The 15,349-nt window shown below is 49.0% G+C and overlaps 1 protein-coding gene across 1 annotated transcript in view; it reads right to left on the reverse strand.

Moving 5' to 3' along the window:
- The window catches only part of ift22 (intraflagellar transport 22 homolog (Chlamydomonas)), a 47,783-nt gene extending 43,423 nt beyond the window's left edge, over nt 1-4,360 (reverse strand). Inside the window, exon 1 of the mRNA XM_068010022.1 lies at nt 4,206-4,360. Within this exon, the coding sequence (XP_067866123.1) occupies nt 4,206-4,244 (39 nt within the window). The 5' untranslated portion in view covers nt 4,245-4,360. The remainder of the gene's footprint in view (nt 1-4,205) is intronic.
- Nucleotides 4,361-15,349: the final 10,989 nt, after the last annotated feature.

Raw genomic sequence — 15,349 nt, forward strand, 5'->3', positions numbered from 1 at the left:
TTTCTCCTCCTCTGAGCATCCTTGTTCGACTCCTCTCACCTCTCTAAAACCATTGTTCTCTACCACCCTCCCAAGTATGATAAAAATTTTCCCACTGAGATATCTTCACTGCTTTTCTCCCTCAGCCTCTGCAACAAGCAACTTCTCATCCTCAGTGATTTCAAACTCCATCTCATCATGTTCTCTCTCCTCAGAGTTCACCACCTCATATGGTCTTCCTAGTCCCATCATAGCAATTAGAGATAAAGCCACTTCTGATCACTTCCTTGTATCACTCACCAACCACATCCACCTTCCACTCCCCAAATTTACTTCCTTCTATATCCATCCCTGGAAAAAATTATCCCCTATTTACTTTCAAAATTCCAACTGTCAAGCCTTTGACCCTCCATTTACAACATTACTGAGCTACTGATTTGCTCAATCACATCCTCACTGCCACACCTTCGATGCCCTAATCCCCAATAAAACCATACACACTCTCACCCTGGCCATTTCCCTTAGTACGGCCCTCACCTCCACTCCCTTAAGTCAAAGGGATGCAGGCTTAAATTGATATGACAGACAACTGGTTTGGACATCCACTGCCAGATCTAGCTGGACCAGATTAAGCACTATTGAGTCCTGTTCCTGTCTGCTAAAACTTATTATTCCAGGATAATCCAGGAATGCAAAGATAACCCCATTTAATATCAACTGCAAACTGTCTTCTTAAACCCCCTTTCCCTGTCGCCTCTACCCTTACCTTCTCAATGGCAAGCTCATGGACTTATTTGTCACTAAGATCGAGACCATCCGATCAGCTGCCTCTCCCATGTCCCACCCCCCACTCTTCCACTGGCTCACTGGCCCAAACCTCCACGAATGTTCCCTGATGCCTCAGCCCTGAGCTCACATCTTTCCCTACTGCTCTCCTATTTCCCCTCATGCCCTCTTCTTGTCCATGACACCCACCACCTGTTCCCTCGATTCTATTCCCACTAAACTGCTGACCACACAACTTTCCCTCCTGGTTCTATTTCTTCTTTCTCCTTTAAATCTGCCATCGTCATCACTCTCCTCAAAAGCCAACCCTCGACTGCACTGCCTTTGCAAACTATTGCCCTGACTCCAACCAGTGAGGCAGTGGCTGGCACTGCAGCCTTACAGCTCCAGCAACCCGGGTTCAGTTCTGGGTACTGCCTGTGTGGAGTTTGCAAGTTCTCCCTGTGACTGCGTAGGTTTCCTCCCACAGCCAAAGACTTGCGGGTTGATAGGTGAATTGACCATTGTAAATTGCCCTTAGTGTAGGTAGGTGGTAGGAGAATTGAGGGAAGGTGGGGATGTGAGGGGGAAAATGGGATTAATATAGGATTAGTATAGATCGGTGGCTGATGGTCGGTGCGGACTCGGTGGGCCGAAGAGCCTGTTTCAGTGCTGTATCTCACTATGACACTATGACTACAACTTCCTTTCCTCTCCAAAGTCCTTAAATGTGTTGTTGCCTCCCAAATCAGTGACTGTCATTCCTGGAATTCTATGGTTGAATCCCTCCAATCTGGTTTCCATCCTTGCCACAGTACTGAAATGGATATCAAAATCACAAATGGCATCCTTTGTAACTGTGACAAAGATAAACTATCCCTCCTTGTCCTTCTTGACCTGTCTGCAGCCTTTGACACAGTTGACCACACCATCCTCCTCCAACACCTCTCCATTGTCTTCCAGCTGAGTTGGATTGCTCTTGCCTGGTTCTTTCTAACTATTCATAGGCAGAGTATCAATTGCAATGGCTTCTTTTCCTGCCCCTGCACCGTTACCTCTGGTGTCCCCCGAGGATCTATCCTTGGCCCCCTCCTATTTTTCATCAATATGCTGCCTCCTTGGCAACATCATCTTAATGCACAGCGTCAGTGGCCATGTGTACACTGAACACCCAGCTCGACCTCACCACGATCTTTCTTGATTTATCCACTGTTGAATTATCAGACTGCTTATCTGACATCCAGTACTGGATGAGCAGAAATTTGCTCCAATATTGGGAAGACTGAAGCCATTGTTTTCAGTCCCTGCGCCAAACTCTGTTCTCTAGTTAGCGGCTCCATCCCTCCCTGGCAACAGTCTAAAACTAAACCAGTCTGTTCGCCACCTCAGTGTCATATTTGACCCTGAAATGAGCTTCTAACCACATACGCGCACCATCGCTAAGAGCACTGTTACATCTGTAACAGGGGCGGCGCAGTGGTTAGCACTGCAGCCTCACAGCTCCAGCGACCCGGGTTCAAGTCTGGGTACTGCCTGTGTGGAGTTTGCAAGTTCTCCCTGTGTCTGCGTGGGTTTCCTCCGGGTGCTCCGGTTTCCTCCCACAAGCCAAAGACTTGCAGGTTGATAGGTAAATTGGCCATTATAAATTTCCCCTAGTATAGGTAGGTGGTAGAGGAATATAGGAACAGGTGAGGATGTGGTAGGACTATGGGATTAGTGTAGGATTAGTATAAATGGGTGGTTAATGGTCGGCACAGACTCGGTGGCCGAAGGGCCTGTTTCAGTGCTGTATCTCTAAAATCTAAATCTAAAAAAAAATCTAAATCTAAATAACACTGTGGGCGGCACAGTGGCGCAGTGGTTAGCACCGCAGCCTCACAGCTCCAGCGACCCGGGTTCGTTTCTGGGTACTGCCTGTGTGGAGTTTGCAAGTTCTCCCTGTGACCGTGTGGGTTTCCGCCGGGTGCTCCGGTTTCCTCCCACTGCCAAAGACTTGCAGGTTGATAGGTAAATTGGCCATTGTAAATTGCCCCTAGTGTAGGTAGGTGGTAGGAGAATTGAGGGAAGGTGAGGATGTGGTAGGGAATATGGGATTAATGTAGAATTAGTATAAATGGGTCATTGTTGGTCAGCACAGACTCGGTGGGCCGAAGGGCCTGGTTCAGTGCTGTATGACTCTATGCTATCACTACTGTCTCAGCTCATTAGATTAGAGATACAGCACTGAAACAGGCCCTTCGGCCCACCGAGTCTGTGCCGACCATCAACCACCCATTTTTATACTAATCCTACACTAATCCCATATTCCTACCAAACATCCCCACCTGTCCCTATATTTCCCTACCACCTACCTATACTAGTGACAATTTATAATGGCCAATTTACCTAACAACCTGCAAGTCTTTTGGCTTGTGGGTGGAAACCGGAGCACCCAGAGAAAAGCCACGCAGACACAGGGAGAACTTGCAAACTCCACACAGGCAGTACCCAGAATCGAACCCGGGTCCCTGGAGCTGTGAGGCTGCGGTGCTAACCACTGCGCCGCCCCTCAACTGTGCTGAAACCCTCATTTATACTTACGTTACCTCTAGACTTGACCATTCCAACGCAATCCTGGCTGGTCTCCCACATCCTATCCCTTGTAAACTCGAGGTCATCCAAAATCTGCTACCTTTGCTCTTGCTCACACCAAGTCCCCTGTGCTTGCTGACCCACACTGGCTCTCAGTTAAGCAACAAAATTCTCATCTTTGTTTTCAAATCCTTCCATGGCCTCGCCCATCTATGTAATTGCTTCCAGCCACAAAACCCTCAGAGATCTCTGTGCTCATCTAATTCTGTTCTCTGGAGCATCCCCAATTTTAATCGCTCCACCATTGGTGGCTGTGCCATCAACTGCCTCGTCCCTAAGCTCTGGAATTTTTATTTTTATTTTCAAAATATACTTTATTCATAAAAATCTGTAAAAAATTATTCCCTCCCTAAACCCCTCTTTCCTCGTTTAAGGTACTCCATAAAACCAACTTCTTAGACTAAGCTTTTGGTCATCCTTACTATCTCCTTATGTGGCTCAGCATTACATTTTGTTTTAGAATGCTCCTGTAAAGTGCCTTGGAACGCTGAATTACGTTAAAGGCACTATATAAACACAAGTTGTTGTCAGATATCTGTATAATTTTAAAACTCATACACTCCACTGGAAACCGTAATGCAGATTTTCCCATGCTGATGTCAGTAGGGTAACAGTCTGGTAAAGGTTTCATTGTGAATGCCTGTCATTCCACTAGCTAGTGCTGACAAACCCGCACATCCATTACCCAGGCTTCGGCCCCGGCCCAAAACTCTGCCCCTCCCCCAACACGATATTATCCCCTCCCCCAACACGATATTATCCCCTCCCCCAACACGATATTATCCCCTCCCCCTGCTATCCGCACCATCCCACCCGACCCCACCTTGTACCTCTCTCGGGCCCAGCAGCAACACTTTGATGTTGAACATGGTTTTAGATCTGGTGACCACCCGCACCGGTTGCCTTGGAGATAGCCCCGCCTCTCGACAGCGGTTCCTGGGGACGCGGCCATCCCATCGACGAGCAGCGGCCTTCCCGCCCTCAAACACTAACCCCGCCCACAAACACTAACCCCGCCCATATTCTACTAACCCCGCCCACAGACAGTAACCCCGCCCACAGACAGTAACCCCGCCCATATTCTACTAACCCCGCCCCCGAAGCGCCAACCCCGCCCATATACTACTAACCCCGCCCATATACTACTAACCCCGCCCACAAATACTAACCCCGCCCTGAAACTCCAATCCCGCCCACAATCTACAAGACCTGCCCGCAAACACTAACCCCGCCCCCGAAACGCCAATAATAAAAGCAAAATACTGCAGATGCTGGAAATCTGAAATAAAAAGAAGAAATGCTGGAAATACTCAGCAGGTCTGGCAGCATCAGAAGCAGAGTTAATGTTTCAGATCAGTGACCCTTCAGCAAGGTTAAAAATGTAACAGGGTTTGAGCAAGTGGGGGAAAAGAGAACAAAAGGGAAGGTGTGGTTGAAAGAAAAAACATTAGTGCAGAAAGTGTTAATGACAAAATAATGAACAGCCCTAGCCAAAAGCACAAATATGAAAAAAACAGGCAGGCACATGGTAAAAAAAAATGATGAAACAAAATAAAATAAAACAAAAATAAGAAAGGGCCAGTCAGACGCTGAAATTATTGAACTCAGTGTTCAGACTAGTAGGCTGGCACGTGCCTAATTGATAAATGAGGTGCTGTTCCTCAAGCTTGCATTGATGTTCTCTGGAACACTACAGCAATCCCAGGACAGAGATATGGGCATGAGAGCAGGGGGGGGCGGGGTGTTGAAATGTCAAGCAACCGGAAGGTCAGGGTCATGTTTTCAGACTGAGCGGAGGTGTTCCACAAAGCGGTCACCCAATCTGCGTTTGGTCTGCTCAATGTAGAGGAAACCACACTGTGTGCAGCCCATACAGTATACTAAATTGAAAGAAGTACAAGTAAATCGCTGCTTCATCTGGAAGCAGTGTTTGGAACCTCGGATCGTGAGGAGAGAGGAGGTAAAAGGGCAGATATTGCACTTCCTGCGAAACTCAAACCCCACCCACAAACCACTAACCCCACCCACAAATATTAACCCCACCTCAAACACTCATCCCGCCCTTGAAACTCCAACCCTGCCCCCAAAAACCCTGCCCCCAACCTCTAATCTCGCACCCGAAATTCCAACCCAGCCCACAAACCGCCAGCCCGCCCACAAACACTAACACCCCCGTGCCCGAAACTCCAACCCCGGCCCCAAATATTAACAACGCCCAGAACACTGACATCACCCCAAAACGACAATAGCGCCCACAAATCATCAGCCCCACCCCAAATACTGACCCCACCCTGAAACTTCAACCTCGCCCACAAACTGCCAGTCCTGTCTACAGACCGCAAGCCCTGCCCACAAACACTAACCCCCACGCCTAAAACTCCAACCACACCCCAAAATATTAATCCCAGCCCCAAGCACTAACCCCACCGTGAAACTTCGGCCAGCCCCTGAAACACCAACCCCGCCCTAAATACTAACCCCATCCCAAGCACTAAAGCAGCCCCCAAACACTAACCCCACCCCCAAACTACAACCCCTCTGCATTGGAGGTATTTCTTTACACACAATTAGTTTGATGCATCCTACCCCAGTCTGTGCATCCTAACCCAGACTGGTGTATCCTAACCTAGTCTGGTGCATCCTAACCCAGTCTGTGCATCCTAACCCAGTATGGTGTACTCAAACCCAGTGTGGTGCATCCTAACCCAAAATGGTGCATCTTAACCCAGTATAGTGCATTCTAACCCAGTATAGTGTACTCTAACCCAGTATGATGCATCCTAACCCAGTATGGTGCATCCTAAACCCAGTATGGTATACTTTAACCCAGTATGGTGCATCCTAACCCACTACGGTGCATCCTAACCCACGACGGTGCATCCTAACCCACGACGGTGCATCCTAACTCTCACGCATACAAGAAGTGCAACAATAAAAAATTATGGTCTAAAACTGAACAGATATAAAGATTGACTTTGTCTTTTAAAAAATGAACTTTTCTTTTACAAAGTGAACAATGTGCTCCAAAGTGGCCACTGAAGGTTGAAGACTTGGTCTTTTTATATTCAAACTATCTGACAGGGACAAAGGAATATCTTCAAAGCCAAAAGGTGTCAATTGCATCTATCCTATACCCATCCTGAAATATACCCGTATTGAGTGAGTTCTTCTGAAACAAAGAAGGTGTGAAGAAGCCATATTCTGGCCATTGTCAGTCACTACAGGGATGGAAATACCTGTCTCTCAGCAGAGGTGAGATGTACCAATATTTGACCTTAAAAGGCAGCCCGACAGAGATAGAGAGAGATCCAGAAAGAAGCTTCCAAGAAACTTCCAGGAGAATTCAATTGGGTTGCTGTGACCCCAGAAACACACCCCCCACTTACAACTTCTTACCCCTTTTCCTCTCTATTTCTCTCTTTGTGTTTGTGTGTGTGCGTGCAAGCGAATGTGTGAGTGGATGTGGTTGCGACAATTTCGGGTTAAGGAGAATTGATCAATAAATAATTGATTTTCTGTTTTAAACCTACAAGAAAACCTGTTGATGTTTGTTTATTTGACAAATGAAACACAAAGGGGTTAAACCCTAATAACAAAATGCACTTGCTGCTGTCAGGTGGGAGTTGAACAGTGGGAACCATCCAAAACCCTTATCGCATGGCCGTAACCAGTGTGGTCCATCCTAACCCTGCCTGTGCATCCTAACCCAGTCTGGTGCATCCTAACTGTAACACGTAGAAGAAGAGTGACGATGGAAAATTATTGCCCAAAACTGAACAGTTATAAAAATCAACTTTTAAAAAAAATAGACATTTCTTTTAAAAGTTGAACAATGTGCTCCAAAGTGGCCACCAAAGGTTAAAAGGTTTTTGTATATTCAAACTGTCTGACAGGGGCGGCACAGTGGCGCAGTGGTTAGCACCACTGCCTCACAGCTCCAGCGACCCGGGTTCAATTCTGGGTACTGCCTGTGCGGAGTTTGCAAGTTCTCCCTGTGTCGACATGGGTTTCCTCCGGGTGCTCTGCTTTCCTCCCACCTCCAAAAGACTTGCAGGTTGATAGGTAAATTGGCCATTGTAAATTGCCCTTAGTGTAGGTAGGTGGTAAGAGAATGGTGGGGACGTGGTAGAGAATATGGGATTAATGTAGGATTAGTATAAATGGGTGGTTGTTGGTCGGCACAGACTCGGTGGGCCGAAGGGCCTGTTTCAGTGCTGTATCTCTAAATAAAAAATAAATATCTTCAAAGCCAAAAGGTGTTAATTGCACCCATCCACACCCATTCTGAAATATTCCTGGACTGAATGGGTTCTTCTGAAACAAAAGAAATTATGAAGTGGAAACATCATAAGCGGACTATTCGCAAACTGAACCCATCAAGAGACACTTTTGAATTGAATGGGTTCTTCTGAAACAAAGAAGGTGTGAAGTAGCCACATCCTGGGCCATTGTCAGTCACTGCAGGGAAGAAAATACCTGTCTCGCAGAAGAGGCAAGATCTAACACATTTGTACCGTAAAAGGCAGCCCCGGAGAGAGAGAGAGACAGAAAGAAGGAGAGACATCCAGAAAGAAGCCTCCAAGAAGCTTGTTTTCAGCTAAGGGGCTGAAAGAAATCCAGCCTGAAGGGACACACCCTGCTGTAGAATTCTACAACTATGCTTCCACAGCAGTGAATTAGAAGTGATCCACTGTCGTCAACTGAACTTTCAACCAAGAGATGCTAAGCCAGCCTGGTCTATCCTAAGGCAGTCTCTCATCTGGTGAGATAGTGATTGGTACATTAATGAGCATGAAGCTTGTTCTAGTGCCACACATGCTTGTAAAACAATTGGTAAATTATAATTCCACTGCTGGGGAACTTCATGATGTCAGTTTAGGGGGATTCACTCTACAACAGAGTGGATTTGTCCCAATCTTCATCTGCCAGCTGGTCAGATTATATCAAGCATCAAATAAGCTGGCAGGCACTAGTAAGTTTATGGGCTTCTGATGACAAAACATTTAAAATGGTGCTAATTTAACAGAACCCATTCCTTTTCAAAACAGGTCACACCGCTAACGTGTCTCAAACAAGGTTCACATGTTTCTGGTTAAAATAGTTACCTAACAATTAATTCACACAGGAGTCTTTGCTTTCAGGCACGAGTGGAAACAGGTCATTTAAACCTTGGTCGAGACAACCAACCTCTGCCTGTGCACATGAAATGTATTGTGATGGCTCAACTTGGAAAGATCCCAAACTCACTGAATTGGATGCCAAATTAGCCTTTTCGTGTCACAACTTAATTTAAGCACAAAGCAAAGAAGTGCTGTTACCAGATATTTGGAAAAAAACCCAGTAAGTGCTGGAAACTCTCAGCAGGTCAGGCAGAATCTGGAGAGAGAACAAGAGTAGTTAACGTTACAGGTGTGGACCCATTGTCAGAACTGGGCAATATTACAGATGAAGAGTATTTGAAAGGGGCAGAACAAGTGCAGAACATGGAATAAACACACCCGAGGGCGTAAATACAATGGTCTGTAAACTACTAAAGTAGAAACAGGAGCTGGTTAAATGCAGCAGTGATATTAACGTTGGAGGTATAATGAGAGAAATGGAACATAGTGACATGACACAGATAATGTGTGACAAAAATATCTAAGTCACCTATGATGTAAATTCCAGATGTTCAGTCAATTTCAAGATATTCAAGGACATGAAGCCCCTGGTAAATGGCAATTTGTACATTACAACTTAAATGTACAAAATGAAAGAATCTTTTGTCATTTGGGGTAAACAGCTAATTATTAATTTAAAATAAATTATTCAAATATGTGTGTGTATACTATGAAATTGTTGCCTGGCCTTCCCTGATGATGTAGTGCTCAGGTTTTCATACATTTTTAAATTTGTTCTTGGGATGTGGGCGACGCTGCCCAGGCCAGCATTTATTGCCCATCCCTAATTGCCCTTGAGAAGGTGGTGGTGAGCTGCCTTCTTGAACCGCTGCAGTCCATGTGGGGTAGGTACACCCACAGTGCTGTTAGGAAGGGAGTTCCAGGATTTTGACCCAGCGACAGTGAAGGAATGGCGATATAGTTCCAAGTGAGGATGGTGTGTGATTTGGAGGGGAACTTGCAGGTGGTGGTGTTCCCATGCATCTGCTGCCCTTGTCCTTATAGTTAATAGAGGTCACGGGTTTGGAAGGTGCTTTGAAGGACCCTTGGTGAGTTGCTGCAGTGCATCTTGTAGATGGTACACACTGCTGCCACTGTGCGTCAGTGGTGGAGGGAGTGAATGTTTGTGGATGGGGCGCTGATCAAGTGGTTTGCTTTGTCCTGGATGGTGTCAAACTTCCTGAGTGTTGTTAGAGATGCACTCATCCAGGAGAGTATTTCATCACACTCCTGACTTGTGCCTTGTAGATGGTGGACAGGTTTTGGGGAGTCAGGAGGTGAGTTACTCGCCGCAGTATTCCTAGCCTCTGACCGGTTCTTGTAGCCACTGTATTTATATGCCTACTCCTGTTAAATTTCTGGTCAATGGTAGCCCAAGATGCTGACGGTGGAGGATTCAGTGATGGTAATGCTATTGAATGTCAAGGGGAGATGGTTAGATTCTCTCTTGTTGGAGATGGCCATTGCCTGGCACTTGTGTGGTGTGAATGTTACTTGCCACGTCTCAGCCCAAGCCTAAATGTTGTCCAGGTCTTGTTGCATTCAGGTACAGGCTGCTTCATTATCCAAGGAGTCGCGAATGGTGCTGAACATTGTGCAATCATCAGAAAACATCCCCACTTCTGACCTTATGATGGAGGGAAGGTCATTGATGAAGCAGCTGAAGATGGTTGGGCCTAGGACACGACCCTGAGGAACTAGAGCAGCAATGTCCTAGAGCTGAGATGATTGACCTCCAACAAGCACAGCCATCTTCCTTTGTGCTAGGTATTAATCCTGAAAAGTGTGAGGTAATGCATTTTGGGAGGACTAACAAGGCAAGGGAATATATTTGGGAGGACTAATAAGGCAAGGGAATATACAATGGATGGTAGAACCCTAGGAAGTTCAGAAGGTCAGAGGGGCCTTGGTGTACTTGTCAATAGAGCACTGAAGACAGTAGCATAGGTAGATAAAATACAAACTGGGTGGTTTTATTTTAATAAAAAAAAGTCAACAGATGAAACTGTCCACCGAACAAAGGCTGTGGAGGGGTTAGGAAGGCATATGGGATACTTGCCTTTATTAGCCGAGGAATAGAATATAAGAGCAGGGAGGTTATGATGGAGCTGTATAAAACGCTAGTTAGGCCACAGCTGGAGTACTGTGTACAGTTCTGGTCACCACACTATAGGAAAGATGTGATTGCACTGGAGAGAGTGCAGAGGAGATTCACCAGGATGTTGCCTGGGCTGGAGCATTTCAGCTATGAAGAGAGACTGAAAGGGCTAGGGTTGTTTTCCTTGGAGCAGAGAAGGCTGAGGGGGGACATGATTGAGGTGTACAAGATTATGAGGGGCATTGAGAGGTTAGATAGGAAGAAACTTTTTCCCTTAGCAGAGGGGTCAAGAACCAGGGGGCATTGATTTAGGGTAAGGGGCAGGAGGTTTAGGTGAGATTCGAGGAAAAATGTTTTCACCCAGAGGGTGGTTGGAATCTGGAACACACTGCCTGAAGAGATGGTAGAGGCAGGAACCCTCACAACATTTAAGAAGTATTTAGATGATCACTTGAAACACCATAGCATACAAGGCTCTAGGCCTTGTGCAGGAATCTGGGATTAGAATAGTTGGGTACTGGATGGCCGGCACAGACACGATGGGCCGAAGGGCCTGTTTCCGTGCTATATAACTCTATGACTCTATGTATGACTCCAACCAGCAGAGAACTTTGCCCCTGATTCCTATTGACTCCAGTTTTGTGAGGGCTCCTTGATGCCATACTCAGTCAAATGCTGCCTTGATGTCAAGCGCAGTCACTCTCACCTCACCTGTTGAGTTCAGCTCTTGTTTGTCCATGTTTGAACCAAGGCTGTAATGAGGTCAGGTGCTGAGTGATCCTGGCAGAACCCAAACTGAGCATCGGTGAGCAGGTTATTGCTGAGTAAGTGCCGATTGATAGCACTGTCGATGACACTTTCCATCACTTTGCTGATGATTGAGAGTAGACTGATGGGGCAATAATTGGCCAGATTGGTTTTGTCCTGTGTTTTATGGACAGGGCATGCCTGGGCAATTTTCCACATTGTCAGGTAGATGCAAGTGTTGTAGCTGTACTGGAAAAGCTTCGATAGGGGTGTGGCTAGTTCTGCAGCACATATTATCAGGACCCAAAGACTTTGCAGTATCCAGTGCCTTCAGGATTTTGATATGACGTGGAGTGAATCATATTGGCTGAAGACTGGCATCTGTGATGCTGGGGACCTTAGGAGAAGGCCGAGATGGATCATCCACTCGGCATTTCTGGCTGAAGATGGTTGCAACAAACAGTGCCTTTTGCACTGATGTGATGGGCTTCCCCATCATTGAGGATGGGGATATTTATGGAGCCTCCTCCTCTTGTTAGTTGTTTAATTGCCCATCACCATTCACAACTGGATGTGACAGGACTGCAGATCTTTGATCTGATCCGTTGGTTGTGGGATTACTTGGCCCTGTCTACAGCCTGCTCCTTCCACTGATCAGCATGCATGTAGTGCTGTGTTTAGCTTCACTATGTTGGCACCTTATTTTGAGAAATGCCTGGTGCTTCTCTTGGCATGTGCTCCTGCACTCCTCATTGAACCAGGGTTGACCTTGATGGTAATGGTAGCCTGTGGGATATGCAGCACCATGAGGTTACAGATTGTGGTTGAATACAATTCTATTGCTGCTGATGGTCCACAGCGCCTTACGGATGCTCAGTTCTGAGCTGCTAGATATGTTTGAAATCTATCCCATTTAGCATGGTGGTCATGCCCCACAACACGATGGAAGGTATCCTCAGTGTGAAGACGGGAATTTGACTCCATAATGGCTGTGCCATAATGATACAAATCAAAAACAGGCAGTACCATTCTATTTACTTAACTTAAACCGGGTAACCTCTCTGTATTTTGTCCTATGGTCTGAGGGAGAAATCTGCCACCCTTCTGCTTCACAATCTTTTGCTTTCTGACTGCCTGCTTTAAACTTCTCAATAAACTCCACCGCCTGACTGATTTATTGGTTGATACACACCAACAGAGATTGAAGGGATTCCAATGCCATGGTGTGAGGTGTCTTTCTGAAAACCCAGGCCAGCTATCAAACTGCCTTTGGCTTGGTCTCAGAGGAAAATAATTCCCTTTTTAGTTTACTAATCGCCTTTTGATTGCGTTTGAATTCACAACCCAGCATGGGGTTGTCCTGAGAAACGAAATCTTTAAAGCAAGCTTTTACTTGAAACACATTTTAAAATAACTCATAATGCATAGATAGGCTAGCAGAATGGGCAAACAAGTGGCAGATGGAATTTAATACAGAGAAGTGTGAGGTGATATATTTTGGCAGAAGGGATAGGGAGAGGCAATATAGACTTAATGGTGCAGTTCTAAAGAGTGTGGTGAGAGAGAGGAGCCTGGGGGAACCTACTGAGAAGATAAAGTGAGGCTCAGGTTTGGGGCCTTCACTTACCTGGAGACAGTGGGGACAGGCAGTAGCAGAGTGACAGAGCCACGCTCACCTAGAGACAGTGCGGACAGGCGGCGGACCCAGGCTCACCTGGATTCAGGGGGGAGAGGCGACCGAGCCAGGCACACCTGGATTCAGGGGGGAGAGGTGACAGAGCCAGGCACACCTGGATTCAGGGGGGAGAGGCGACAGAGCCAGGCACACCTGGATTCAGGGGGGAGAGGCGACAGAGCCAGGCACACCTGGATTCAGGGGGGAGAGGCGACCGAGCCAGGCACACCTGGATTCAGGGGGGAGAGGCGACCGAGCCAGGCACACCTGGATTCAGGGTGGAGAGGCGGTGGAGCCAGACTCACCTGGATTCAATGGGGAGAGGCGACAGAGCCAGGCTCACCTGGATTCAGGGGAGAGAGGCAGTGGAGCCAGGCTCACCTGGATTCAGGGGGGAGAGGCGGTGGAGCCAGACTCACCTGGATTCAGGGGGGAGAGGTGGTGGAGCCAGGCTCACCTGGATTCAGGGGGTAGAGGCGGTGGAGCCAGGCTCACCTGGATTCAGGGGGGAGAGGCGACGGAGCCAGGCTCACCTGGATTCAGGGGGGAGAGGCGGTGGAGCCAGGCTCACCTGGATTCAGGGGGGAGAGGCGGTGGAGCCAGACTCACCTGGATTCAGGGGGGAGAGGCGACGGAGCCTGGCTCACCTGGATTCAGGGGGGAGATGCGACGGAGCCTGGCTCACCTGGATTCAGGGGGGAGAGGCGGTGGAGCCAGGCTCACCTGGATTCAGGGGGGAGAGGCGACGGAGCCAGGCTCACCTGGATTCAGGGGGGAGAGGCGACGGAGCCAGGCTCACCTGGATTCAGGGGGGAGAAGCGACGGAGCCAGACTCACCTGGATTCAGTGGGGAGAGGCGACAGAGCCAGGCTCACCTGGATTCAGAGGGGAGAAGCGACGGAGCCAGGCTCACCTGGATTCAGTGGGGAGAGGCGACGGAGCCAGGCTCACCTGGATTCAGTGGGGAGAGGCGACGGAGCCAGGCTCACCTGGATTCAGGGGGGAGAGGTGACCGAGCCAGGCTCACCTGGATTCAGGGGGGAGAGGCGACAGAGCCAGGCTCACCTGGATTCAGGGGGGAGGGGCGACGGAACCAGGCTCACCTGGATTCAATGGGGAGAGGTGACCGAGCCAGGCTCACCTGGATTCAGGGGGGAGAAGCGACAGAGCCAGGCTCACCTGGATTCAGGGGGGAGAGGCGACGGAGCCAGGCTCACCTGGATTCAGTGGGGAGAGGCGACGGAGCCAGGCTCACCTGGATTCAGGGGGGAGAGGTGACCGAGCCAGGCTCACCTGGATTCAGGGGGGAGAGGCGACAGAGCCAGGCTCACCTGGATTCAGGGGGGAGGGGCGACGGAACCAGGCTCACCTGGATTCAATGGGGAGAGGTGACCGAGCCAGGCTCACCTGGATTCAGGGGGGAGAAGCGACAGAGCCAGGCTCACCTGGATTCAGGGGGGAGAGGTGACCGAGCCAGGCTCACCTGGATTCAGGGGGGAGAGGCGCGGAACCAGGCTCACCTGGATTCAATGGGGAGAGGTGACCGAGCCAGGCTCACCTGGATTCAGGGGGGAGAGGCGACGGAACCAGGCTCACCTGGATTCAATGGGGAGAGGTGACCGAGCCAGGCTCACCTGGATTCAGGGGGGAGAAGCGACAGAGCCAGACACACCTGGATTCAGGGGGGAGAAGCGGTGGAGCCAGACTCACCTGGATTCAGGGGGGAGAGGCGACAGAGCCAGACTCACCTGGATTCAGGGGGGGGAGGCGGTGGAGCCAGGCTCACCTGGATTCAGGGGGGAGAGGCGGTGGAGCCAGGCTCACCTGGATTCAGGGGGGAGAGGCGACAGAGCCAGACTCACCTGGATTCAGGGGGGAGAGGCGACAGAGCCAGGCTCACCTGGATTCAGGGGGGAGAGGCGACAGAACCAGGCTCACCTGGATTCAATGGGGAGAGGCGACAGAGCCAGACTCACCTGGATTCAGGGGGGAGAGGCGACAGAGCCAGGCTCACCTGGATTCAGGGGGGAGAGGCGACGGAACCAGGCTCACCTGGATTCAGTGGGGAGAGGCGACGGAACCAGGCTCACCTGGATTCAGTGGGGAGAAGCAACGGAACCAGGCCCACCTGGATTCAGGGGGGAGAGGCGCTGGAGCCAGGCTCACCTGGATTCAGGGGGGAGAGGCGACAGAGCCAGACTCACCTGGATTCAGGGGGGAGAGGCGACAGAACCAGGCTCACCTGGATTCAATGGGGAGAGGCGACAGAGCCAGACTCACCTGGATTCAGGGGGG

The sequence above is a fragment of the Heterodontus francisci genome, chromosome 30, assembly GCF_036365525.1.
Source record: "Heterodontus francisci isolate sHetFra1 chromosome 30, sHetFra1.hap1, whole genome shotgun sequence".
NCBI lineage: Eukaryota > Metazoa > Chordata > Chondrichthyes > Heterodontiformes > Heterodontidae > Heterodontus > Heterodontus francisci.